This window comes from Thermobia domestica, chromosome 2, assembly GCF_964235325.1.
Source record: "Thermobia domestica chromosome 2, izTheDome1.hap1.1, whole genome shotgun sequence".
Taxonomy (NCBI): domain Eukaryota; kingdom Metazoa; phylum Arthropoda; class Insecta; order Zygentoma; family Lepismatidae; genus Thermobia; species Thermobia domestica.
In genome coordinates, this window is record NC_137455.1 from 183,702,096 (window position 1) to 183,727,971 (window position 25,876).

The 25,876-nt window shown below is 34.5% G+C and overlaps 1 protein-coding gene across 6 annotated transcripts in view; it reads left to right on the top strand.

The window, feature by feature from the left end:
• Positions 1–25,876, top strand: part of LOC145678042 (uncharacterized) — a 150,845-nt gene that overhangs the window by 95,723 nt on the left and 29,246 nt on the right. For all 6 annotated transcript variants that reach the window (XM_081748208.1, XM_081748211.1, XM_081748222.1 and 3 more), the window contains exon 3: positions 21,986–22,130. In XM_081748208.1, the coding sequence (XP_081604334.1) occupies positions 21,986–22,130 (145 nt within the window). The remainder of the gene's footprint in view (positions 1–21,985; positions 22,131–25,876) is intronic.

Here is a 25,876-nt window from a genome sequence, read left to right on the forward strand (position 1 = left end):
ACAAAGCCCACTTGGCACGAGCTATGATCGAACCAAATCTCGCGCACCAGAAATAGGCACTCTACCACTGAGTCCCCCGTCTCAAAATTAAACTTGTGTATGTAAAAGAAAATTATAGTACCAATGATACTAGACATCTGGAAGCCTGTTAGAACGTGAGGACAAAAGTTGGTGATACATTTGTTATTGAAGATTGTTTTGTTCTTCGTGTGTTCTGTATCATAATAAAAAGTATTCTAAGTCACTGATCATTGAGGCAAACCATTTACTTAAAAGAAATGAAGAAGTTGGTAAACAGAATATTTGCTTCCAGACGAAAACAATCACAGTTTCTCTTAATTTGGGGAAGAAGCTATTCAACAGTCAACTATAGAACTACGACCGTGTTATTTGCACGGCTTTTAAGAGGAAGCTTCAGTAAATTAGATATGTTTTTTAAATACAAATTTCAAAATAAGAGAAACATAATTTACTGAAGAATTAGCTAGGGGTGATTGAGCGCTCATTTGTGTGGTGCATGAGAACTGTGGTTCGATCATTGCTCGTGCCAAGTGAGCTTATGTATATTTATGTAAAAAGACTCGTAGAAGAGATTAACAAGGAAGAACGAAAATGAACTGAAATCGTAGAGCGTTTTTATTTACTGTACAGGAAACAGTTAGCACAATATGAAACACTATCTTTTTGTTTTGTCTCGAGCAAATGTATTTCTACTCTGTGTTAATATGCCTAAGAGAAAAACACTCCTTTATCCTTGTTTTACACAAACAGGATCTCCCAGTAAGTATTTAATGATTCATCTGCTTGACAATTGAATAGTATTTTAAACGTATTAAGAAACAACGCTTAAATGGTATTGCTGTTTTTAATTTTGTTCCTATTTATATGATCTAATGTTGATAGTTAATTAAGCAGTACGGAAAATACTTTTGTCTTTCTGAGAAGCTAGAACAACTTTATGTGTAGTGTTAACTGTAAGTAATAAATAACCAATTAATCATAACTTTCATTGATTATCGCAGAGAAAAGTGTGTTTTGAAATAGATTCCAAGAAGTATAGAGCAGTTATTAATTTTCTTTCTTTGACAGTGTTTCTAAACTTCAAAACTCGTGCATGTAACAGGAAAGACTAATGTGGTGGTATTATATGCTCTAAACAGAATGTGAACGGACGAACTTCGTGATATTCGGCAGCATGAACGTGGAGTACATGAACAATTATAACAAAGGAATAATTGTGCCATTTCTCTTTCATTTTTTTAAAGTGCAGTAATACAAACAATTAAAATTTATAACAGCACATAAAGATTTCTCCAAGCAAACAAATTGTGTTGTGCATGCTTCTTTGTTGTAGAAGAATGAGAGGCAGTTCATACTCTTATTCTGTCAGAGTGCATGTAAATTCCAAACCGTGCTAATCAATCTTACTTTTATAGTTAATTATTTTATGCTCAGCATTTCACCGGATTATTATATTTCCTCAACTGCTGGAAGCGATAAATAGTACACATTAATGGTTACTAATGAACTGATAAAAGATTTGAGAAAATGAACCTAAGTCATAATATGCCCCGTATTAATCCACTACGACACTCAGATGGCGCGAGGGAGCCACGGAGGTTCAGTGTTAAAGCGCTTATTTCTGGTACAAAGGATCTCTGGTTCATTCTCAAGCCAGGTGACACTATCAGTTTATCGTTTCCTTCACGTTGATTCCACCAAATGTTTAATCATAATCTAGTTTTTGTATTTCAAATTCTCTTCTTCAAGCTTAAGATTATACTCAAAGGACATTATCGACTTAGAAGATATCGATTCGCATATTGCGTATTCTGTGCGTCTTCCTTCCTTCCAGTGTGTATTATTAGTGAATTACAAGACTCTCTAATGATAGAACTTAAAAAAACAGCACCGTCTTGTTGGAGCTAATGAAATTATTATGATTAGTTGCAAATAGTACTGACTGTTACTGTAAAAGGAAACCGTCTCCTGTTAATGGCGTAAGTTACTTTGAGATTGTGCCCAGAAAGTTTAAATTAAGAATCACAATACTGTTACAAACTATGTTATGGAGTCACCCCACAAGGAAGTTCTTTGGACAGAAAGAACATATTTGCCTGTAATACTGAAAATGTATTTTAGGTATATTGAAAATTTGTTTGTCAGTATATTCAAAAAATATTATTAAACGTGTTAGGCGGTCAGTGTTTGAATGCAGTGTTTGTCTACAAAGTATGGTCGTGAAACAAACTAATAAATATATAGATAAATGTATGTGCCAGTAATATCTCGAAGTGATTATAGTGACGTTTCTGTGTGCGTTAGTATAGGTAACAGATAGAGACAGTCTTTTTTTAAATTAACTTTTTCCCCTGTTCTCGCAACTTTGTAATTTCATGATAGCGCTCGAGTTATCGACAAGAAAGCAACTTCAGCTCTCTTCATGACGGAAAACACTCCCATTAAATTAAATTACCCACTACAGCGGCTACTTCCCAAGCGCTATCCCCATCTCCCATCTTTCGCTTTCATCGACAAAGTTTAGTTGAAGTAAGGAAACTTTTCGTTGAATGTATAAAACCCGATTACACTGCGTCGTGAATGCAGCGGCTCCTCTTCACCTGATAATGAACTTACACTCCTGTTCGTCCTTTCCCTTTCCATTTCGCCCTCTTTTATTTTGTAATTACAGTCGAGATTCTAGTCGTACTCCTGCTTTTGCTTCATCAAATTTTTGGACTTTCATTTTTGGTGCTCTTTGGGTCTTTTTCGAACACATTTTTTTAAAAGAAGAAAGTAGTAATTGGATCAGTTTTAATAGGAGTTTACACGTAGACACGCACTTCCTTTCTAATGTGATTAAGTTTGCTGCAGTAGGTCCATATTTTACTTCTAACGTTGAAATAATTAACCAATCTCAGGGGAACACCTGTTTCCAAATGTTTAAAAGAAAGGAAGAAAGAAAGTCCTGTCCGGCTAAGAGTGCTTTTAATTGAATGGTGCATAGTCAACAAATCGGCTGGGGAACGATTTCGTGTCGATGTAAGACAAGCCCCAAAATTCTTTTTCCGCCGCGAGTCGAAATCCGTGATCACGCATCTCAGAGGCATGCGTGCTAACATTCTATCTGTATTTTACTTAGCTTGCAAAAGAGGCAGAGACTTAAGAAAGAAATGAATTGAAATATTACCTAGTTTTACGTCCCAAGATTATGTTGTGTAGGTTAGAGGTGACGGAGTGAGTTATTATGAAAGAATTAATGGAATGAGAATTGGGAGGAAACGGGAGAGCCAGAGAAAAGCCACATACATTTATGCTGTCCACCACATGGCCTGGGATCGAACCAGGAACCCCTTGCATCAGAGGTGAACTTTTTACCATGGAGCCACAGTGCTCCCTTAAAAAGATTAAACGATTACATAGCAGACAGGACTTGTAAAAAAAAAAAAAAAAAAAAAAAAAAAAAATCAGAGTTGGTCACGGCGAATTCATATTTTTCTTTTTCGTTGACTCGCTAGTCGGTATAAGAAATTATCCACAAAGAATATTTCATAAAAACCAGCAGTAACCGCGAGGGGTGGCGAGATGTGCTGACTACACATCACCCCAAATGCATGAGTGTTATAATACAAGCTGGCTAGTAAACGCTACCCCTTGAAAGATGTTGCACCAGAAGTGTAGGAGCCAGGCGTTTAGAATATTTCATACCATAAATAGAAATGTGTTAAAATACTAATAATTGGAAATTATGATGCTCTTTGTTCTGTCATTGTACAGCTACATTTTTATAAAAGAGATTTTCATTTAATTGATTCATTCACTTAAGTTCTTCACTGTAAATTTCGGTATGTTCATTTATCCATATCAACTCAAACTAAAAGAGCAAAATACCTTAATTTTGCATTGCAGGAGTACCGGTATCATATGACATATATCAGTGATTCAAATAGTTCGATTCGCTAAGTTCATGTTTTGTATACATTTGAGCACATTTAAGATACACTGGCAACCAACAGAACGAGAGAGAGAGAGACAAAATAAGTTTGCAAGAAATACATATATGTTCATACTTTAATGCTAATCATATTGTTGAGGCTAGAAGGGCATCGAAGAAAGGAAAGTAAAAACCCATAAAAGCACACTTTTGCTTGCTATAAAGATGTAAAAGTTGGTTGGAGACTGCATGAAAGTTTCGAAAACAAATAGTAATGAATGTTCTTGTTTAAAAAATAAAAAATAAAAAATAAAAAAAAAATCAAATGGGTGGAATGGGTGAGAATAGCCATGGATCACCAAGTATGTAGAAGGTACCTAACGTGAATTGAGCACGTAGACTCAGGTATATTCGAGCAGGTGTAAGAACTGTACCTAGAAAATCGTTGGGAAAAAGATTTATCTTTCAGGTAGGCTAGAAAATTAGGTAGAGAGAATAATAATATAAGTGCAGGAAGTAAGGAAGATAGTTGACAGAGATTGAATTGACTTGTGCACAGTATTGGATCGGGTGGCAACATTTTGTTTCTTCGGCGATGAGTTTTTTTTTTTCATGGCTTTAATTTATACGGGTGTTGAAAAAAGACAGATAGGATAATCAGACTTGCCTTTAAACCATAGATCATATCCTATTATACATTCTCGTTGCCGAACAAGGACGTTTAACTGTAGTCAGTCCGTCGAAAATAAACAGTGCAAGTGGCCAGAATTACAAGCATCAAAGGAGCAGATATGAGCATTGTGGCTCGTGGTCGCTTGGACTTGAGCTCTAGTTAGTGTTGCACAGGAAACGAGAAGTAATTTTCAAATTCGAGACGAGATAGAAATTTCTTCGAGTACACTGATGTAGTGTTATATGATTAATAGGATAAAAATTATAAATTGATAAAGTGATTTTTACGAACACAATGAAGAGCATTTATAAGCGTTTAAAAATATGCAAGTTATTACAAAATATACTCCAATAATTGTTATATCACACCCTTCATCTTCCTCTCGTAACACGAAATTATTTTGGTAACTTCCAGATGAAATTAAGAAAGAAAATCAGGCATTGCTCTTCTACTGTATATAAATTTACAAAATGAGACGACAAAGGCTTTCTAAGAATCGAGACGAGATTACTATTTCTCATCTCGTCTCGTGGACACCATCCACTTTGAGTACTCGTGCTCTCAAAGGCCCGCGCCCATTTGTTGATTCTTGAGAGCCAGGCTCTCGATTTTGGGCATCCCTGCAATGGAGATGATGCAGATTTTCGTGTCCGTATGTAGGAAGCTCAATAAGTGAAAGCAATTCATGACAGGTGAATAATAACAGTATTGTTGTGATATGCAAAGTGTAGATCATAAAAATATTTGCGTTGTTGCGTTTTGATAATAAATCAGTACCAACTCGTGGCTCTGTGGGGCATTGGTTTCAAAATTTATAACTACATTGTTGTCTAAAAATAAATCTTCGTATGTGCGAGCAAATAAGCTGTTAGTGGCATTGCGTGTGATGCGTGATAGTTTACTGTTAAATGGAAATGGAATTCCATTATTTGCTGAATTGTAATTTGAAGTTTCTACTGATGTTACTTGTATTAGTGTCAGTTCACAATAGTCTATCACGAGTGTTTGTTTTGGGGGCATAGTTGTTCTTAGATTTCATGATTGTGTCTTGTACGCTTAAAAAGTCGTGGTGAAAAATTACGATAATGAAGAAAGAAAGAAAAAAAAAGCTCGTTCCCCCGTTGATGTGTGTTTTGTATTCTTTAGCCTAGTGCTGCTGATTACTCGTCTATCCATCCGGCAACACTTGTTATCCTATTAAAGCTATTACCTTGGATTACTAGTTGTTCTGTAACCACAGTCCAATTTCACCATATTAGCTGTACTGATTAATCGAAGGCCACCAGTGTGGCTTCACACGTAATACATCAACATTGGAACAGGTATTCTGCGACAGAGAAAAAGCGGGAATGACGATGCTGTCCACCAACAATTCGTAAATTTTAAGGAAATCTATATTTCGGGTTAAAAAAAAAAAAAGAAAAAAAAAAAGCTGTATAGTATCTTGGAATAATTCAGATTATGAAAAATATTTAGGTTACCATAATAGAACAAGTAGTAAAGCGTGTATGATTTATGTTTGCGCACGAGATAGGATTTTCTTGATGAGACAGAGCTTTCCCAATATGAATACATTTTTTGAGACGAGACAGCTTAAAATTTGTTTCGTGCGCATTCCTAGTCTGATTTTTTCGGAATGCATGATGATACAATGTAAGGAAATGACTATCTCTGTATTGCAATAGAGGACTACCACTGAGTAGTCTGAACCTGTTACTTGTTTGCGCGGAAATGGTAGATGTGATAGGGGACAATAATCTGTTAGTAAAGAAATCAATATGAAAGGTATATCCAAGTTTTTTTTTTTTTTTTTTTTAATCCAAGATGTTTTTCTTCTTTCGTTTCGGAATTTAGGTAAAACCAAATTCATAGTGACAACTGAAATTATTTATGAAAACGTAAGCACTAACAACAAGGTGGGATAAATGGGGATAAATGTCTTTAGAAAAATCACACTTGTTCGTGTTGCGAGCTTCTGTACGTATAAGTAATGGGGCTATTCAAGTTCTCCATAGATAGATCTCGACCATAACTTTTCAGTGTTGGAGCGTTTCCTTCTGCTGCATGAAGCTGATGTACTGAACCAATGAAGCTTCGTTTAAGGCTAGACAGGATATCTTGCTAGTTACAAGAGATTGGTTATTCCAAAACGTGGAAACAGTCATATTTTGCCGAAATGCAATTCATGTGCCAACAGGGTGAATCGCCAGTGGAAGTGATTATAAGTGTGGAACTTCTTGAATCATAAAATACAGCTTAGTAAACTAATCAATGGTTTTGAAATCGCCTTTGTTCTTGCTCAGTCCTGCACAATTAATCTGAGGGCAAAGTCTTTGACATGGGGAATATATTGAGAACTTTTATTCAGTAAGTAGTACTTACTAAATGCAAATGACGCAAATAAGTTGTAGTATAATAAGTTATTCTCAATATCTTGATTTTTTTAAATAAGCATGAGACATGAATGATAAGCATTCTTAGCATCAATTAAAACTGGATGACGAGTCTTGTAAACATCTCAATCGAAGAAGTGAGATTTTGAAATTTAAAATATCCGGGAAAAGACTGTTCGCGTACAGATACAGTAAAGAGTGGAGTACGTAGAGATGTTTTATTGTAGATAAACTGTTATAAATCGATTTCAATACAACATTGTACCAAATCATAATGAGCTCTTAACTCCCAGTGACTCTAAACTGCAGCGAACAAGCAATTTTGAACAATTTGCATTTCGTTTGTTTTTGACCGAAAAGGGGGAGGGATGTGCTGGAGTGCTTTCGCATGTAGTATTTGAATGGAACAGTATTCCACGAATTTATAGCTGCTATTATTATTATTATTATTATTATTATTATTATTATTATTATTATTATTATTATTATTATTATTATTATTATTATTATTATTATTATGTTATTTATTTATTAGAATTTTGAAGGAACGAAGAAAATAACGCGAGGCTATATAGAAAAATGAAAACAGAGAGAAACAAAGGAAATGATACATAGAAATGGTGATGCGGAATGTAGCAGATGTATAGATGGGGGAAAAGGGAAGCAGCATTTTTCAAGCGAAAACTCGTGAGCTTCTCAACTGTGGCTGGCTCTTTCGATCGATACAAACGAGCTCCAGGGCTGACAACATTCTAGTGTGTTCAATGGTAGGTTGGGTCTTTTGTGTTAGTTACATACAGAGAGGATAGAGTTTTCATTGCATAATCCGATTATCGCCAGCCGTGATGGGCGGAGATATTTTACAACCTACTAGTTCCAATTTATTGCCTCTAATGGAGGTTTCTGCAAATATATTGATACTAAATGGTAATAACAATAACGCTCACATGTAAATAATTGGAAGTTCTCCTGAACGCTGTCTGTTATTTTTAGTACCGACATCAGTTTTTAATGTTTCATTTAATGAATATTGTGTTACATTCTGGTATTTATTTACGTTTATAATTATGTGGTTTCATTCTATACTTTGTTTTTATAAATCTTTTTTGCGGATATTTTATGGTTTTCCATGTATGACATTATGAATAGAAAATGTGTATATATATACATTTTCTATTCATAATGTTTGTAACGGTTGAATTAGCTTATTACGCTGCAGATATGACGCAGTTTCTCAATTTCAATCACAAGCATATTAAGAAATGAGTAGACACGGATTTCTGAAGCAAAGTTATTGTTTAGTTAAAGAAGAACTTTTTAAAAGTCTTCACCTCGTATTGTCATTGTTGGACACGAAATATCCAAATTACGAACTCAAAATTACACATACTCTCTCTCTCTCTCCCTCTCTGTAGATATAAACGTTCAGAGTTTTACAAAATTATTCGGCAAGAGAGCTTTAATTTTTCTTTGATCTCTTAGAAGTAATCGCTTGAAAGTCTAAATACGAATTACGAGTGATAGGTTGAAGGATGCTGTGCATTTCGTTTGTTAAGTTTCAAAAGCTGAAACTTTCCAAAACAATTCGCTCAAAACCAAATGCTGTCAATGTAGACCTACAATACACATTATTTGGTAGAAGATTCAAATATACTTCTTAGTTCTAAATAAAAGGTGTTACAGTGACACATATAGTGGTTAAGGTGAAGATTAGGTCGGCTCATTTCTTCTTACTTCCTGTTCGGGAACGGATGTGTAGGATATATGGGTATTAGAAACCCTAATTACACTGTGCAACAAATTTTAACTTTTTTTTTTCTGTCTTTCAAATGAAAGCACGTGATTTTAACTAAATGACAGGTGCTGAATTCAATAGTGGAAACCAAAATGCTCCATCACTTCACGTTTTTGTTGAGCAGACCATAATACAGTATACGAAATGTACATATATCCAATGTAGGCTAGGAAAGCGTATTGTATTAATATTAAATTTTGTTGATTTACTCTGTAAAATATTTTCTTTGATCGGTATCGTTGGGTAGACATCTCGGAAGTCTCTCTGGTTATAGACCAGCAATACCCGGGAAGCGTATTTTTAGTCCACTTTCCACTGTAACGCTTTTCAAATGTGGCAATATCTTCATGAAACCGTTCTTCTTGTTCATCACTTACCGTGCCGAAGTTTTGAGAGGAAAAAAGTCAAGATGTGGTTGCAAAAAATGTACCTAATTTTAATGACCTGTTGCATCCTATGAATGGAAAACTGCTCACCATGTCACTCTAACAGTAGTTTCATAATATTCAGCCTGTACACTTCCAAGAACATCAGAACATACCAATTTAAATGACCAAGCTAATTTCTCAATTTCAGAGTTTTAGTTTCAAAGTCTTCATCCTGCGTGACTATTTTAATCTGTCGACCAACAAAGATTGCTTTTTTAATTTTTGCCTCACTTAAGTTTGGGAATTTCTCCTTAAGGTGCTTTAACAAAAATCTTCATCAACCCAAGCTTGATATGTAATGGTGGTAAAAATCGAAACTGTCACCGGGAATCGAACCCGGGTCTCCCGTGTCAGGAGCGTGTATATACTAACAATATAGCTACGAAACTGTTCTTGGACGACGATTCCTGATGAACGGTTTCAACTCATGTGGCACCCACGATTCCAACTTCTTTCACCGTACCAATTGCACAGAGCCGCCAAATGATAGTGGTATGGTGCACGTTTAATCCGTGTGCAGTGTCAACACTTTCCGAGGGCCTGCTTCCACGGCGTTCCTGAGAAGTTCCTCTGAACATGATATTGGTCACTACCCACTGGGCTCATTTTGCAATACTGTATCACCTGAACGAAATTCGAAAACCAACGACGACTGGAGCGTTCATTCAGCATTTAACGTTTTATGGCTTACCATGATGAATGTTCCAGTATGAATTCATAAAGAAAAATCACTCATACCTGTGTGATTTCCATTATGTACTTTCATACTACCCTGTTCCCCAACCTGATTGTTTGGGTATCCCAGCTTGCTTACTGAACGGGTACAAAGGTTGTGACGTTAGACTCGTGACCTTACTCCATTCCTGTGTCGTGTTGCTCAGGTGAGTTCCCTACCAGACTTCAAAATTGCCATTTCATTCGTACCAACCTAACATGAAACCGCGGTGGCTCACTGGTAGGGAACCAAAGCCTCTGGTGTATGGGATTCTTGGTTCTATCCCAGCTCGCGCCAAGTAAACTGTGGAGGACAAACACCGTGTGCGTCGGTTTTCTCGGGGTTATCCCGTTTCCTCCAACTTTATTCATTCCACTATTTCCTTCACTTCTTATCATCATCATCTCCTTTAGCATTTCCGGCATAATCTTGGGATGTAAAACTTAAAATATTTCATTTCATTTTCATTTCACCAACCTTACATTAATGGAAAGCTATTTAGAAAATGACAATTTATTCAAAAGTTCTGATTAAATATTCTGGATAAATATTTGGTCAATTAAAACGAAGATTTATTCGCATTATCTAGTTACAGTCAATAGAAGCAAGCATTTGTTAAAACAATGCCAATGAATCATAGTAAAATTTCCACAAAATGTTGCAATTAATACTTACTTAAAGCTATCGAATAATGATCGCAGGATTAGTATTCATGTACTGTGGTTTTCGTATTCAAAGATTGTTATGAAATTGAAAAGTATATTATAAAATCACAACTTCAAGTGTAAAAATGAAAATATGGTAGACAAGTTTGTTAAATAGAATAGAAAAGAATACTATTCCTGGATACACTGAAGCAATTACGAAAACTATAGACATACAGAATTGTTATCTTCATGATCCTCGTAATTTATACATAATATGTAATTAACTTGTCACTAAATGGTCAGAAGTATTACTTGATAGATAATGGATTTATGTAAACAGGTTTGCGTGGGTACTGGGAAGAAAGAGAGACGAAAATTGTGTAAGACAACGGAATAAGCATTTATTTGGTTTGTACGTTTCTATTATATTCCTTGAGACTTTCGTAGGTTGGTAGCCGTGCATTGCGACACGGAAAAGGGTCATCAGGTAGTGATGGAATTGTACGGGGGAGAGAACTAGAAGAAAATACGCTATCCCGGAACTGTAGGTTTTCCTTTTTATATTACACAGTATTTATATGCATTACATTTTCCCTACAAATTAGAATAATCGGATTTTTCTTTCTTTTCCTCGTTTGGTTTGTTTTTGCGATAAAAATCATTATTTGTAGGTTATCGTACGTCAGAATACTCTAATTTGTGGTGGGATAGAAGCAACCCATTCCACAGGAAGAGAGTGAAATTATCTAACAAATGACATTAGTTTACTAATGTTATAGACCCGTAACGGGGAAACTACGGCCTACGGGCCACCTTGAAAGTTGTATCAAGCCCGCAGCACGATTCCTAAAGTGCCAAGTGAAAACACTGGGTACCATTGTTGTTTTTAATAAATTATATTGCCGTGGGAGACTCAGGTTCGATTCCCAGCGAAAGCTTATGTTGTATGGATCCCACGTTAAGCTGTAGGTTCACGTCTCATATAGCCTCGCTGCTGAAAGGAACGCTAAAATCAAAATAATCAATAAATTATATTGGTCTGCCTAAAGTATTTTCATTCTTCTTTGACTCCCTTTGCTCATCACTATTATAGACAATATGTATAGTGATTTATTATGATTTTTCTTATAACTGCTCCTTAAGGCGTACGAAGATATTAGCGTGAAACCTCTGAATAACAGATACCGATGATTATTCCTCCATAAATGAGACGTGTCTACTGCAAAGAGACTACAAAAATTTACTTACGGCTCATGGGATAGTTGTATACACCTCTTATACACTAAATATATTAATTATAAATGTAAATCTAGGCTAATATGGAAATACTGTGCTCAGTATTCGAATTTCTGGGGAGTATAAGATGGAAAGAAAGAAACTAAGAAACAATCATCGCTGGTTGATGTGCTTATGTGAGGGTTGCAGAGGAAGGCAAGCTTTAATAGGAAGAGGAGTGGATTTGTTAGGAAAGAGAAGGGGGTCCATGTAGAATTCTTGGCCATGTAGTTTGCTTTCAACGATTGGTTTTACTCATTTGAATGTTTTCCCACTAGAAAGCAATTTATTCTGGACAGTAAAAAGAAAGAATAATCTCAGCTTAAGCTTGCAGCTAATCTGTATGGTGAATCACTAGCCTATTGATTTAACGGGCAAGCCTTTTCATGGGAGGGGAGAGGGAGAATTTTCTATCGACTGTGCAGGTTTATTTTCAAATTGCAGAAAGTATTTTCAGTACTAAGTATGTAAACTAAGAATACTTCCCTGCCCGTTCTGAAAGGTTACTCAAAGCTTGGAGGAGGGGGGGAGGGAGTTCCTTGTGTCTTGTACGTAAATAAACAACGATGTTTAAAACATTGTGTTTTTCAAGAGATGTTTTCTGCTATGACTGGAAGTAGAAATGTTTCAAGATACACAGATATTTTAGTTCTAGTGAAATCTAAAGAAAAATAATTATTCTCCTGTCCTTTTGTGAAAGGCATTTATTTCTTAGTAATTGTGTTGTTGATTCCATTATGACCATCAATCCTTATTCCGCATTCGAAATCGCAGTTTCAAAGTATTATAGAATTATTTATAAATCTGGGATTTTTCGAAACTATAAATTTAGTTAAGACACAGACTGGCACCCAAATATATATATATATATATATATATATATTTTTTTTTTTTTTTTTTTAAGATGACTACAGACGACATGACAAGCATATCAGGAAATTATCCTATTTTATTTTACTACAGTGACACGTTTACCCATGACGTTTTGTATGATGCATATGCTTGCTTAAAAATTCTGTTGATGCAGCTTGTTTCCTGTGAGTGGTTAAAATTTGAAATACAAAATTTTCATCCAAATGTTAACCTGCATAAAATCAAGAAATTGGAACTTAACGTTTCACAAGTGATACAACAACAGTTAAAATGTCCATATGAGCTGGAAATACTGAATAGCTCTTTTTCGAGGCAATCTTCTTAATGCTGTCAGGGTTATTCAGATGAAACAGATACCTGAAAAGACAGAAATAGCTCATTTTACACACCGTGTATCATATAATATACTCTGGTGTTTCATATTTGGGTTTCAGAATTTTATTTTCTGCGTGTGCTTCAGTTTAATCCTAGTCAAGTTGCGAATTTGAAACTTTGAGTGAGTGTGTTCGATTCTCGGTGAGGCTTCATCGGATACAGTCCGGATCAATAGTTCTTATTCCACTTTGATGTGGTGGTCTCATCTTACATAGCCTTAATACTCAAAAATGAACTCGAATCAATAAAACTAATTTCTTCCGTACTGCTAAGTCAATGAGTTCCGGCATTCTTTGGGGTATTGTGTTTTCATTTGAATATAAGTGTAGAATATTGTCTAACTAAGCGAAATAATTAGGAACATTTGTATGCATAAAGCTGTGAAGAGGTTCTCAATAAGTTTTCATGTCAGCACTTAGTGTGTGTGTTGGAACACATTTGCTTTTCTGAAGCCAAGTTTTTTTTTTTTTTTTTTTAAAGCTATTCACGTGTTTCTAGGTCCATTTTTTCCTTCAGTGGCGTGGTGCCAAATATCTGTCTCCAAGTTGGTTTAATGTATTCGTTTTTTGAAAATTTGCCCAGTGCGGAGATATTTTCAAGATGGCCAGGGAAAGTTTCTCTTAAAAGTGGCATGTTAATTCTACAAATTTAGACTCAGTGTTTTGATTGAAATACGGTTTCAACGCATGCTTTAGAAGTTTCATTGTACAGACTCTAATTCCCTATTTTTTTTTTTTCCGTAATAGGCCCTGCTGCAGAAATCAAGGAACAATAGTAATATTTACCTGCGTAATTATTTATAGTACTTGGAGAGTACTCTCAGTAAAATACGTTGGTGTTGCTTTTCTTTTTAATAAAGATGTTAGTAAGTGATGCTATTTGTCCCCGTCACAATCAAGCCAATGGACAATAATAATAACTCCTAGCATTAGAAATCTAAAAGGGGAATCATTGGAAGACGTTAACTACTCTAATGTCACTAATAAAAGTGAGAATAGATTGCTAAGGACAGGATTATCCACCGTAACCTAAGACTTTTAGGCATACCTAAATGTTGTCTAAGGTCAGAGTATTTTGGACGTTTTACAAGAATATGCTGAGTACTCAATGGGACGATACATTCTTTATAATACGGATGGTTAACGCCGCACGTTAAAGAGAAATCGGTGAGATGAGAAGCGAGTCAGGATAATTTCTATCTCGGCGACTAGTATGCGAGAACGTCTGCTAATTGCCCACAATACGTTTTACTTAGTTAATGAAATACGTGTAGTCCGTGTTGTTAATACGTTCTTCACTGTCAAAGAATGCACATTCGTATGACGTCATAGGCTTAGATCAATTTATTTACAAACTGGCCGATGTATGACGTAGAAACGAGCTTTTACGATCAGAGACGAGAGAGAGAGAGGGAAATCAGGTTGGGGAAAGAAGAGTTAGGTGGAATGGAATAAAACTAAGTGTTGGGGGGGGGGAGTCGATTAGTCATGAATCCATGAGAAGTGTCTCTGCAAAATATGTACTACGCCTTGTTTGTTGACTGTGATATCACAGAGCACCCGGTTGGAAGTTAGTAGCTTAGATGATGAAATGTAAAAAGAACAAGAATAATATGAAAAAAAAAATAATAAAACATTTGAGTAATATTTTGTACTTTCTTGAACATTATGCAGTATCTTATTTGTTTTTTGTAATATTTGAAAAGAGTGGTAAAGTAGAGAAGGGATAGTGATAAAACGCATTTGACATAGGTTTGTCTGTTGATAATTCCTTTAATAGTACTATGCTCCCCACTACTGTTTTGTTCAATCAATAATATAAATATGATAACTTTTGAAAGTGGTCCAGTAATACTTACAATATATTATTAAATGAACCAATACTTGCTTTCACGATTTTTCTTTAATGTTTTAAGAAATTTGAGTGCTCGACAATCATGTCTCATCAAACATTTTGCAATTATGTCGTTATCAAATATTATCTATTTCTGAAGTATGAGAAAATCACTTGTTCGATTTCGGGTGGAAGCTAATGCGGTTCAGATCAGTTTATAATTTTCTGCTGCTATAAGTTACAAACGGTAAGGACAGAACCCCTACGTTGATGATCGATTTGTACGAGTAGTATAACGTTCTGTTCAGCATCCAGAATACATGAGACGTAGACCTAAAGCCTAACATTGGAATTGGACTATGTAAACCCCCATCGCAAATCGAATACTAGGCTCCTGTGGTTGACTATATAGCCCCGAGGAAACCTGAATCGTAAGTGTCGAATTTCAGTGTGTGGTCACCATACATTAAGCAGAAAATCTCTGTACTGAATTAATAATAGTTTATTTGTAGTTAAATACTCCTTTTCACCACCACAACTACATAAGACTGCACGAACAGTTTAATATAGAAAGTGAATCCCTTATATCTATCCCACTGCAGTTTGATTCCAATTCCGGTTCCCACAAGTTACGATTTTGTATTTGATATTAAACTAAACCAGTTGTTCCCAAATTACTTCAGAGTTGCGGACCTTCTTATTTTTAAGGCAAAATACGGACCCTACACCTTTTAAATTTTGATACCTGCATAGTAGTAGTGGATAGGCAGGTTGCAATATTAACAAAAATTAAATTACAAATCTTTATTTTATACGAATATAACACACAGTTTACACATACAGCGGATCCATAGGTACATTTTTATGTATAAATTACGTGATGTAAATAATGTCATGGACCCCGTAAATTTGTTGCGCGGACCCTTAGGGGTCTGCGGACCGCAAATTGGGAAATACTGATCTATACTATTGACAGTTGTTAATAGAAAAGATTCCCTTTGTAGGTTGTCACTCCGTCGCTAATTATGTCATTTCCTGTTGGGAAAAGTGTTGACTACATCCTTGTTATCTCAACTTCCTTAAAAAGATTAAGTAAATACCATTGTGCCCACACCATATCGTGTGTTGATATCAATTACAATAATGGGTATTTGGTTTCAAAGCTATTCGTAAATAAATGCAGGGTGATTCAAATGTTCCACATGACTTATCTACAAAGTCGAAGAAAAAAAGAAACAGAAAGACTTGAACATGCGCAGTAAGAAAAAGCACACTATTGTTAGATATTCGAATGATTTCTGTAGTGCTGTGGAAGTGTACAAACTAAGTGTACGTTTAGAATAAGAGTAGCCGTCATGTCTCCACGCAAACGTCGCCGTATTGTAAGTACTCATGCTTAGTTTTAATTTTTCTTAAAAAGGAAAGTACTCGCAGTGTTGCACTTTTTGATATTCGGAAAAGTATATTACCATTTTTTTTTTTTTTTTTTTTTTTTTTTGTTATTGGACACAATGATTTGTTCCGGAAATTACGTGTGATAATTTGCATCATGGGCTACTCAATATTGCTAGACTTTCAAGCAGAAATACTCCCAATAACTCGAAAATAGTATTTTGGATGAACTGACAGTACGTATAAAAATGTTAAATATGTTTTTTTTTTTTAAAGACAATTACTGACTTTTCCTTTTAAAATAATGCAAATTGTCTTAATAATCAAGTATTCCTTGAATGAAAGTACATAGTTATATCAGTTGTTTTAAAATCAATTTTACATTGCAACTGTTCTCTTGTTAAAGTGAAGCAAAGAAAGTAGCATAAGTAGTATAATATTGAGGGATAGGGGCACATCTACAGAAGGAATCTTCCGGGTCCGGATCTCTCTCAATTTTAGAAACACAACAGATACGTGTCGTCTTAATAAAACAATACTTGCTTTAACAAGTGATACGACATAAAGATTTGATCTCCACCAGGATTGGCTGGTTTAAACCAAAAAAAAAGAAAGAAAAAAAAATGCTTTAAATCGTGTGAACTTCATGGTGACGTCTCCACATATCTCACCATCTGCATTACGTTTATCTACCTTTCACCTTATAATCAAGGGGTCCCTGGTTCAATTCTCGGTCGAACCACAACCCATCTTTCAAGTGTAGACCAAGTAGCGATTCGAGGTGTCTCTTTAAGCGAAAGTCTTCTCCGTGATAACCTTGGTATTTCATAAGGATGTTAAGCCTAAACATACGAAACGAAACCAAATTATATATTTCTGCTTGCCTGAATGCCTGTTGTTTTATAAAGAAGCCAAGGTTAGGGCCTACTTAAATATATTGATAGAAATTGGCAAAATGTATCAACTGCCTACGTAGCTTCCAACATCAGCTTGGATTCGACTTTGTTTTAATTTTATTGAATGATACCTACATTCCAAATTTGTAATTTAATACCTCAGTTTTAGCGTAGTGATTATGATACGTTGACCATATAAAGTAATAACACGATTTTCCCAATGGCTAAGGCGGGAGTTTCTCGATTTATATGTAATTCTGTATAATGTTTTTACTTGTGCAACTGTTTATCATTTTGTCCTTCTGAAATGACTCTTGACAATTATATTAACAACTAGGTCTATGTAAAGATCAGTACAACGTATTTTTATTAAGAGTCCTTCGTCAGTGAGTCGGCAATCGCATTTGTGTCCAATTAGTCCCGGTTTCGTATCGAAATGGACAATTTCTCTTGGATGTAAGCGGAGAAGCGGTTTGGATTCTGCTTTAAGCTTATGTGACCTCTTCCAGCATAACTTTGTTGTTACATAATAACACCAAGGCGAAACAAACTAATTTCTGTCCATTTCTAATATAAATACATAGAGTAAATTATTTAAACCAAAAAACCTGGTTAAAAAAAAACGGGTTTAAACCAAAAACCTGTTTTTTTGATTTTTTCAATAAAAACCATGGTTTTTGCAAACCTTGATCTCCACTACATAGGTCTATGCACTCTTTCTTTTCCTATAAAAACAATTTAGTTGTATCACCCTCCCCCTGAGAATATAAGTGGAAGCACTTAGACTAGTGTCTTGTAGTATTGGACTTCCCCTCAACTTTGGCCCCCCTTCAACAAAAAATTACGGGTACGTATCTGATACGAGATTATTAACACTTCATTATCGCTTTAAAAAGTAACAGAAATATGATACAAGCTATATAATATATGTTACTATGGATAATGGTAGGTACATACTTTTAATTTAAAACTCAGCCTTATAAATACCTTACAATATTAATAGTCAATAGAAACATACATAGATATTTTGTTAGAGAGAGTTGAAGGGTCTAATAGTATTTCTTACGTTTATGCTACAATTGCAGTTGCGTTGGTCAGTGGTAGAGCGCCCACCGTTGGCACGTGGGATCCAAGGTTCGATCCCAGCTTCCTCCAAATGGGGTTTGTGGTGAACAAACACCGTGTGTGTGAATTTTCTCGGAGTTGTCCAGTTTCTTCCCACTTTCGTCATTCTACCATTATTATTCATCTTATCACCATCTTCCTTGGTGCATAATCATGAGACGAAACTAAAATAAATATATAAAAACAAAATAATAAGTTTGAACAATGTTGCACGCATTTCAGTTTGTAGGTGTTGTAGAAATACATGCTCTTATTAATCGATTGATATCCCCATTGTAACGTACATTTTCGATTATCAGTGGAAGCACAGAACTTCCGATGTTTAACTATCATATTGTTCGTTTGTTAGAATTTCGTTTGTTTTCAGCATCAAGATTGTCTCAACCGTTGTCTCAGCAACTTAACATGAGATCAGAATCTAGGTACTCCAATCAAAACTCGAACTCAATACTCCTTGGCTAGAAGTTGAGAATTTAAACCATGAAAGACATCTGAAAAATGGTTGATGCTTACATTAAAGTAGTAATAGTATTAGATAAAGTTTGGAAACTCATTAATTATGGTGATGAGAGACATGGATATGTATTTTTAATGCATGTAGGCTATATTACGTTCTGATACGGGAGTGTAACAGTAACAGTACTGGATTTAGTAAATTTAAAATAAAAGAAAAAGTTACTAAAACCCAGTTTCTAATATCCTTAACCCAGGAAAACAAGCAATTTCTGTACCTTTTAATACACAGATGGGGTGCTGATGAACCCAAATTAACCAAAACTCCTATATATTTACCTGTCCGTCCGTCCATGTGTATGTGTGTTGTGTGTCCGAGAGACAAACCGTCTCAAGAACTACTTGATGGATCATAAATTTTTGGTCAGGATGTAAAGGTTCGGAAGTTAGGGATCGAGTTCGTGGATGGAAGTGATATTAAAACCGGAAGTGGTACTATTAACCGATTCCGGTTTTAACGTGAAGAAATGTCCTGTTTTCTGTAATCAATTAACATTCCAGGATTATATTTCATCTCTATCCTTAACTCTCTACTAAAACCGGAAGTGACAGAAATCCACTATAACTTCCCGGATTCAATATTGAAGAGTAAACATGATTAACAGCGAGAAGCGGCTTTTTGGAATTGATTTAGTGTTCTAAGAATAGATACTACCATCTCCTCTTAAATCTTGTTTTCCAGTAGGAGCAATCAATCACTTCCGGTTTTAACGTTGATCGCTAATAGTAGAATGGTAATAGAGAGCGAGACGCGAACTTCTCCAACCAGTTAAGCATCCAAAGAATATATTCCATCTCCACTTCAATTTCTACTAAAACCGGAACGGTGCCACTTCGATTTCAATATTAATTGAGAAAATATCACGCCATGCAAACCAATCATCATCACGGCTACTTGTTTATGACTAAATTAGCAGAAATGTTTTTGTTTCGATTGTAGCACGGGGATAGTTAAAATCCCGAAATTCAATCTTTCATCTTTTGAATAATGATTATACGTTACGTTGGTTACAAAAATAAATAAAGTGTAAGTTTTAGCAACTATCGCAATTGCAAGTCTCAGGAAAAATATTGGTTTAAAAAGCTGAGGGACGATGATCGATCTTTGCAGCAGCAGTGATTATAAGAAAACAGTTGTTGTTTCATGTCTGTTCATGCAGTTTCTTTTCTTCTTTGCACTGAAAATAATTTAAAAACATTAAAAAAAAATAATAATAAAAGATGTTAAAAAAGACTTGATAACTTTAGCAGGACCAATTTTATTTTATCCCACTAAATGCAACTCTGAACTTTTTTGAATGGTATATTTGTTCCATTACTAACAGTTTTTTTTTTTAAATATACATGATGCGTCTCCGAAATTTAATGAAAGTATGTGTATTATGCAGGTATGCCGTAAAAATATGAATCACAGACCTGGGAGTTACAAAAATGTCAATAGCAATGAGACTAATTTATGTAATGTCCAGAAATCTATAAAATGTAGATTTATAATTTACAATAGGTTTATAATAGATTTTCTTGTAGCTCTATAATTTAAGTTGTAATATATATATTAATACAAATTTTGTCTGGTGACAGTTATGGTCCTCGATTCTTAACCTTCCCCCAGATAAAATCAATTGGCATAGTCCTATCGTCAAATATTGTCTCGGGATGGGTCAACTTATAGTTGAGAACCCTAACCCGTGTTATCTACTTCTACAAAGTCATTATCAGTTGGACTCAAGCGATTCCCAACGGTGTAATTTATTAAATAAATCAGCAAATCAACCTAAAAACCAATTTAAGAAAAACATGTCAGCAAAAAAGAACTTCTATGGGTAAACAGAGAATTGATGGGATGCTACAGCACCACTCTTGTGTATTTCAGAATTAGAATACACAATATTATAGATGGTAACATGTATTATCATGTCTTCCTAGTGTATAGGCCCGTAGTGAGAGAGGGAGCAAGGAAGTGTCGTGTATCCCCAAAACTAGATGCGAGTAAAGTTTCGATTGATTCTCTGATGACTATTATTCTTACTATTGTTTGTAAAGTAACAGTGTATAATAATAATACAGAATTTGGTGGAAAATTATTAATGAAAATTGAAAGAAGCAAGAAAAAACATCTGAACAGTTAACACAATTAAGGAAATGAACCATGATAACAGTGCTGTAAACTACAAGATTTTTCTTTGTTCTTCGTAGTCAAAATTTTCAATTATCCTTAAGCTTGGAATGTTGTTGACGTTTGGCATACAATCCACTGGTCTTTTGTTTTAAAAATAGTCTTGTCATGCAACAACGATACCGTTAGCAAACCTCTTCCATCATTTCTCAATTTCTTTCCACCAATGTAAGAATTGTTGTTGTATTGATAATCAGCCAACTGGTGAACATTTGTATCCTGTTTCAAGTTTTTTTCCAAAACATAATGCAACTAATATTTTATAAAGAAGATTGTTAAGAAAATGCTTATAAAGGTTTGGTAGATAATGCAAGAGAAAATTAAGTTATCAGGAACAAAATCACTAAGATGAAAATTTGTACTGTAGTTGGTGTATGGAAGGTTAATAAAATTAAACTAAAACGTTTCTGGCGCTAGAACTCACGAAGAACTATGATCAGCACATATTGGCTGCGAAATAAATCTTATTTTAGTAAAAGCCCAGAGCATTTTAAACCCGTAAAAGAGGATGTCTGGTAAGCCGATGTATTGTGACCATAATAACTCGTGAATTCTTACGTACGTGGTGTTTCTGCTTCTGATATCCGATCTGTCCATCTATTCCAGCTCTTTGATCAGTTGAACCTCAGGGAAATTACAAACAATGAGCTGAAATGAACTGGCACCGTGCTTTATGGTTTAAGACCCCTCTAGCTACATTAGGATAATATAGCTAGAACGTACCTTTGGGGCGAAAGAACACTCAGTCAAGTCATTAAACAACGTAGCTTCTGCACACAGAGGACGGAACTTTTTTTTAAAGTCATAAATTGTTGAACTCGTGAATTCAATTATTTACATGCTAATAAAAATGTCTTTTTTCCTGTTGTTTCTCTAAAGTAGTAATAGTTTTTTTTTATGAAGTGACTAACTGTTTCATTTATTTATTTATTTTGTTCACAGGAGACCCCGGGAGTGAAACCGGAAATGCTGGATGTTTGTATTGGAACTAGTGTAGGCACCATTACGGAACCAGATTGCTTGGGACCTTGTGAACCAGGAACCAGCGTCACTCTGGAAGGAATTGTATGGCACGAAACTGAAGGAGGTAAAATAGATAGATCAAACATTGCTTTAATTCTTAACGAATATATAACTTCATATTTATGTAAATAAATACTAAAAGAAGAACTGTGACAGGTGCATAAAAACATTAAGTGGTTGTTGATATAACGTGTATTGTTCACTCAGTTATATTAAAATCAGCTCATTGAGATATCAAGCCTAACGTTCCATATATTAAAAGAAATGTATTAATAATGTCAAGTATAACCGATAGGACAATTTAAATTGGAAAAAACTAACAACAGTAAGAAATAATATTTGGAAATCGTTCAGGTTATACGCACATATCGTCGGTAAATCCACATACAGGCGTATCTGCATGTTTTTAATTTTACAGGAAAGCGATTTGAAATTCTTTGTATAACGTTATACCTTTAATACTATCTTCAGGAACACTAAGGTCAAAGCTTTCTTGGTACAAACTTTCGCAGCAGTGTTGAAAATGAAATGAGTTGGGGAAGTCGTTGATTTAATATTTGCAGTGTGTTCTTAAATATTTAGCATAATTGCTGCTTTCAAGATGTTTTATTGCTGTGTAGACATGACAACTATGACGTCACAGACTGCGCTCCCAGATTTCTGAACTGTTAGAGAAGAGCAGGAAGCAGTTATTGAACAACTTCCATTAAATAAACCAATAAAATTCAGATTCTCAACTTCATACAAACGGTAATGTGTATATTCTACGTTGAAATATCGTCTGTCCCTTACATTTAACATTATATAAATAAATTGTGTAATTCTTTGGGTGTACTGACTGGGCATTTGCTTTCCCCTGGGTCTGGTTTACCAAAATTGGATTTTCGAGCCGGAACGGTAAAAATTGTTATATTCTTAAAAGTATACATGCATATTTGCCTCTCTTCCTGTGTAAAAAAAAACTTTCTGGACTTATTCATTATTCTGGCTTAAAATTGGCAAAGTATAGGAGTGCCAAGTTAAGTTGCTACCCAAAGAGCAGATAAAGAAGCAAGAATGAGTCAGCGAGGTTTTCACTCAAAAGTCTGCGGTCTTGCTACGATCTTTTTTCTTCTTTGTTTCAAGGAATTCTAACATTATTAAAGATGTTGAATAAAGAAAAGAAAGGAAAACTCCCTTATTACATACTTTATTGAAAAGTATCTCATACACAAACCGTTTAATTTAACAAATGATTTTCATGATCAACTACTAGATTAACGAAAAATATAGTAATGTTCGTTTTATGATCTTTATCGAACTCTAGAACTTCAGTCTGTGTACCTAAAGAGGAATTGATGTGTTTATGCAAAGTATAATCTAGATATTCAAGTTGTTTAATACCTTGTTTTATAATTCATATGAAACACTTGCTTAATAATTCATTTGAAAGCTATATTAATTTTCTGGCGACCTCCAAGGATGGCTTTCAGTTACATTGAATCAGTATTTTCCAACCTGGAGGGCATGAACAGCAAGCAAGGAGGTGCAAGCTACTGACAGAAATGAATTACATTAATAATAACAAATATTGCGAATGTTGTAACAGAGAGGTATTAAACTAAATACTGAACAAACACAAAATAACTGTTGAGTAAGACCCTGTGGTTCCATTAAAAGCACAAAGTTCCTTTGTGGCTGTATGGTTAGCATACGCGCCATTGGCGTAGAAGACCTGGGTTCGATTTCCGATGGAAGCTCATGTGGTTTGGATTGCACATTAAGTTGTAGATTAACGTCTCATATAGCCTTCTAGCTGAAAGGGACTATAAGTTCAAAGCAACCATCCATTAAGACAAAGCTGGTATAATAATAATAATAATAATAATAATAATAATAATAATAATAATAATAATAATAATAATAATAGTGCAATATTATTATTATTATTATTATTATTATTATTATTATTATTATTATTATTATTATTATTATTATTATTATTATTATTATTATTATTATTATTATTACTATTGTAAGCAGTAGTCGTGCTGGAAATAAATACAAATTGGTGAAAATGGTGATTATTATTACTATTATTATTGAAGATACGAGAATTCAAAGGATCAAACCAACGAGCGCAAAGAAGGGAAGGAGATGAAGTAAACACGAAGGGGGCGCCCAAGGTTGGAAACCACTGCATTGAATAGGTTTTTCAGTAAACGAAATATTCTTCCTTTGTAACGTGAAAGGAATTATCTTAAGATTCAGATATGGCTGCTTAATCTGAAAGGTCTTTGTCTAATCCCTCAGGAGATCTCTAACAGGTTAAAAAACAAGTAAAATTCCAGATACTGTATATATAAATTTAAAACTTCGAACTTTAGCTAGCAATTCCTGTCTTCCAATTTTGTTTATTCATTTAGTGTTCGAAATTTTTTTTTTTTTTGTTTAAAAAAAGGAGAAAGAGATTGAGAATATAAGAAGATCTATGAGAATGAATTATAGTTCGTTCTGTTTTATGCTTTTACGCGATGTATCTGTTTCTCTTTTTTTTTTTTTTTTTTTTTTTTAATGTGCTATACACATGATTTCGACATTAATAATTGGTAGGTGTTAGAAATAGTAATTAATGAGGTTACGTTTTTACAGGTAACAGAAAATACTTGGCTAGTATACAGCAATTGGCGTTCTTCCATATATTTTTGTTTTACTTTTAAATGAATATACAAGAAAAAATGTCGAAAAGAAGTAGTGTTTATTGCCTATAAAACTGTTCATGTATGAACTCGTAACAAAAGCAGGATTTGTCAACGCATCAAGATAGGCTGTGTGTCTTTACTCAGCTCATAGGCACGCAGAGGAGTTATTCTTAGCAATTCTATTTGTAGATTTGGAAGACTTCTTTCGTAGGAGGGTAGAAAAAGTTTAATGGGAACTTACAGCAGGGCTTCTAAGGTTGAACTTTCGAGTGCTGACAGATGAACGAAGAAAGATGGAAACGTACAAAGAAATAGCAAAGCAGGCTGATCGTTTATTTTTCCACGGTCATGTTTTTCTAGTCTTGTTTGGACAGTTACAAATTGAAATGCCTGAACGATTTAGAAGATGTGTTTCCGGCGCGAAAATACCGGGAAAATAGCATAACCAACACCGAGGAGAGAAGCAGAAAGCGTAATTACTCATTTTTAGAAAATGTAGGATATTATTTATTTACTATTATTTTCAACACATACACTCCAGTATACTTATTTTCTTGTCCAGAGGATATGAAAAGGATGAAAGGAAACAATGGGTGTTAAGTTTGTATCGAAATTATCAATTGATATTCATTCCAGTAAGTCAAATCCAAGACGATCCGAGTAAACTACTATTACAGTTGATTTAATTTCGATTATGACTCCTGTGATGTATCCTAAAAGTTCAGTGACTTTTAGAATTCAAAAGTAAAAGTTCAGTGCTGTTTTGAATATATAATAATACTCATTATTAGGGAATTATTTAAACAATTTCTACCACATGAATGTTTTCCTGCTTAGTTGCATTCATGTGTGGATTTTCTGCTGAAAACTAACGTTGGGAACCAGTTTCGCTTTATTTGTATTCGATATAACATCAAGTATGTTTAGAAATGACATTCTGAATGATAATTATTAAAGATATGAGGTAGTTAATTAACCAATTGCTCATCTGCAATGTAAAATAATTATTACAATTATATTATAGTCTTCATTTAAATAATAATAATAATAATAATAATAATAATAATAATAATAATAATAATAATAATAATAATATAAACCCTACAGAAGCTACGCTGTTGAACATATA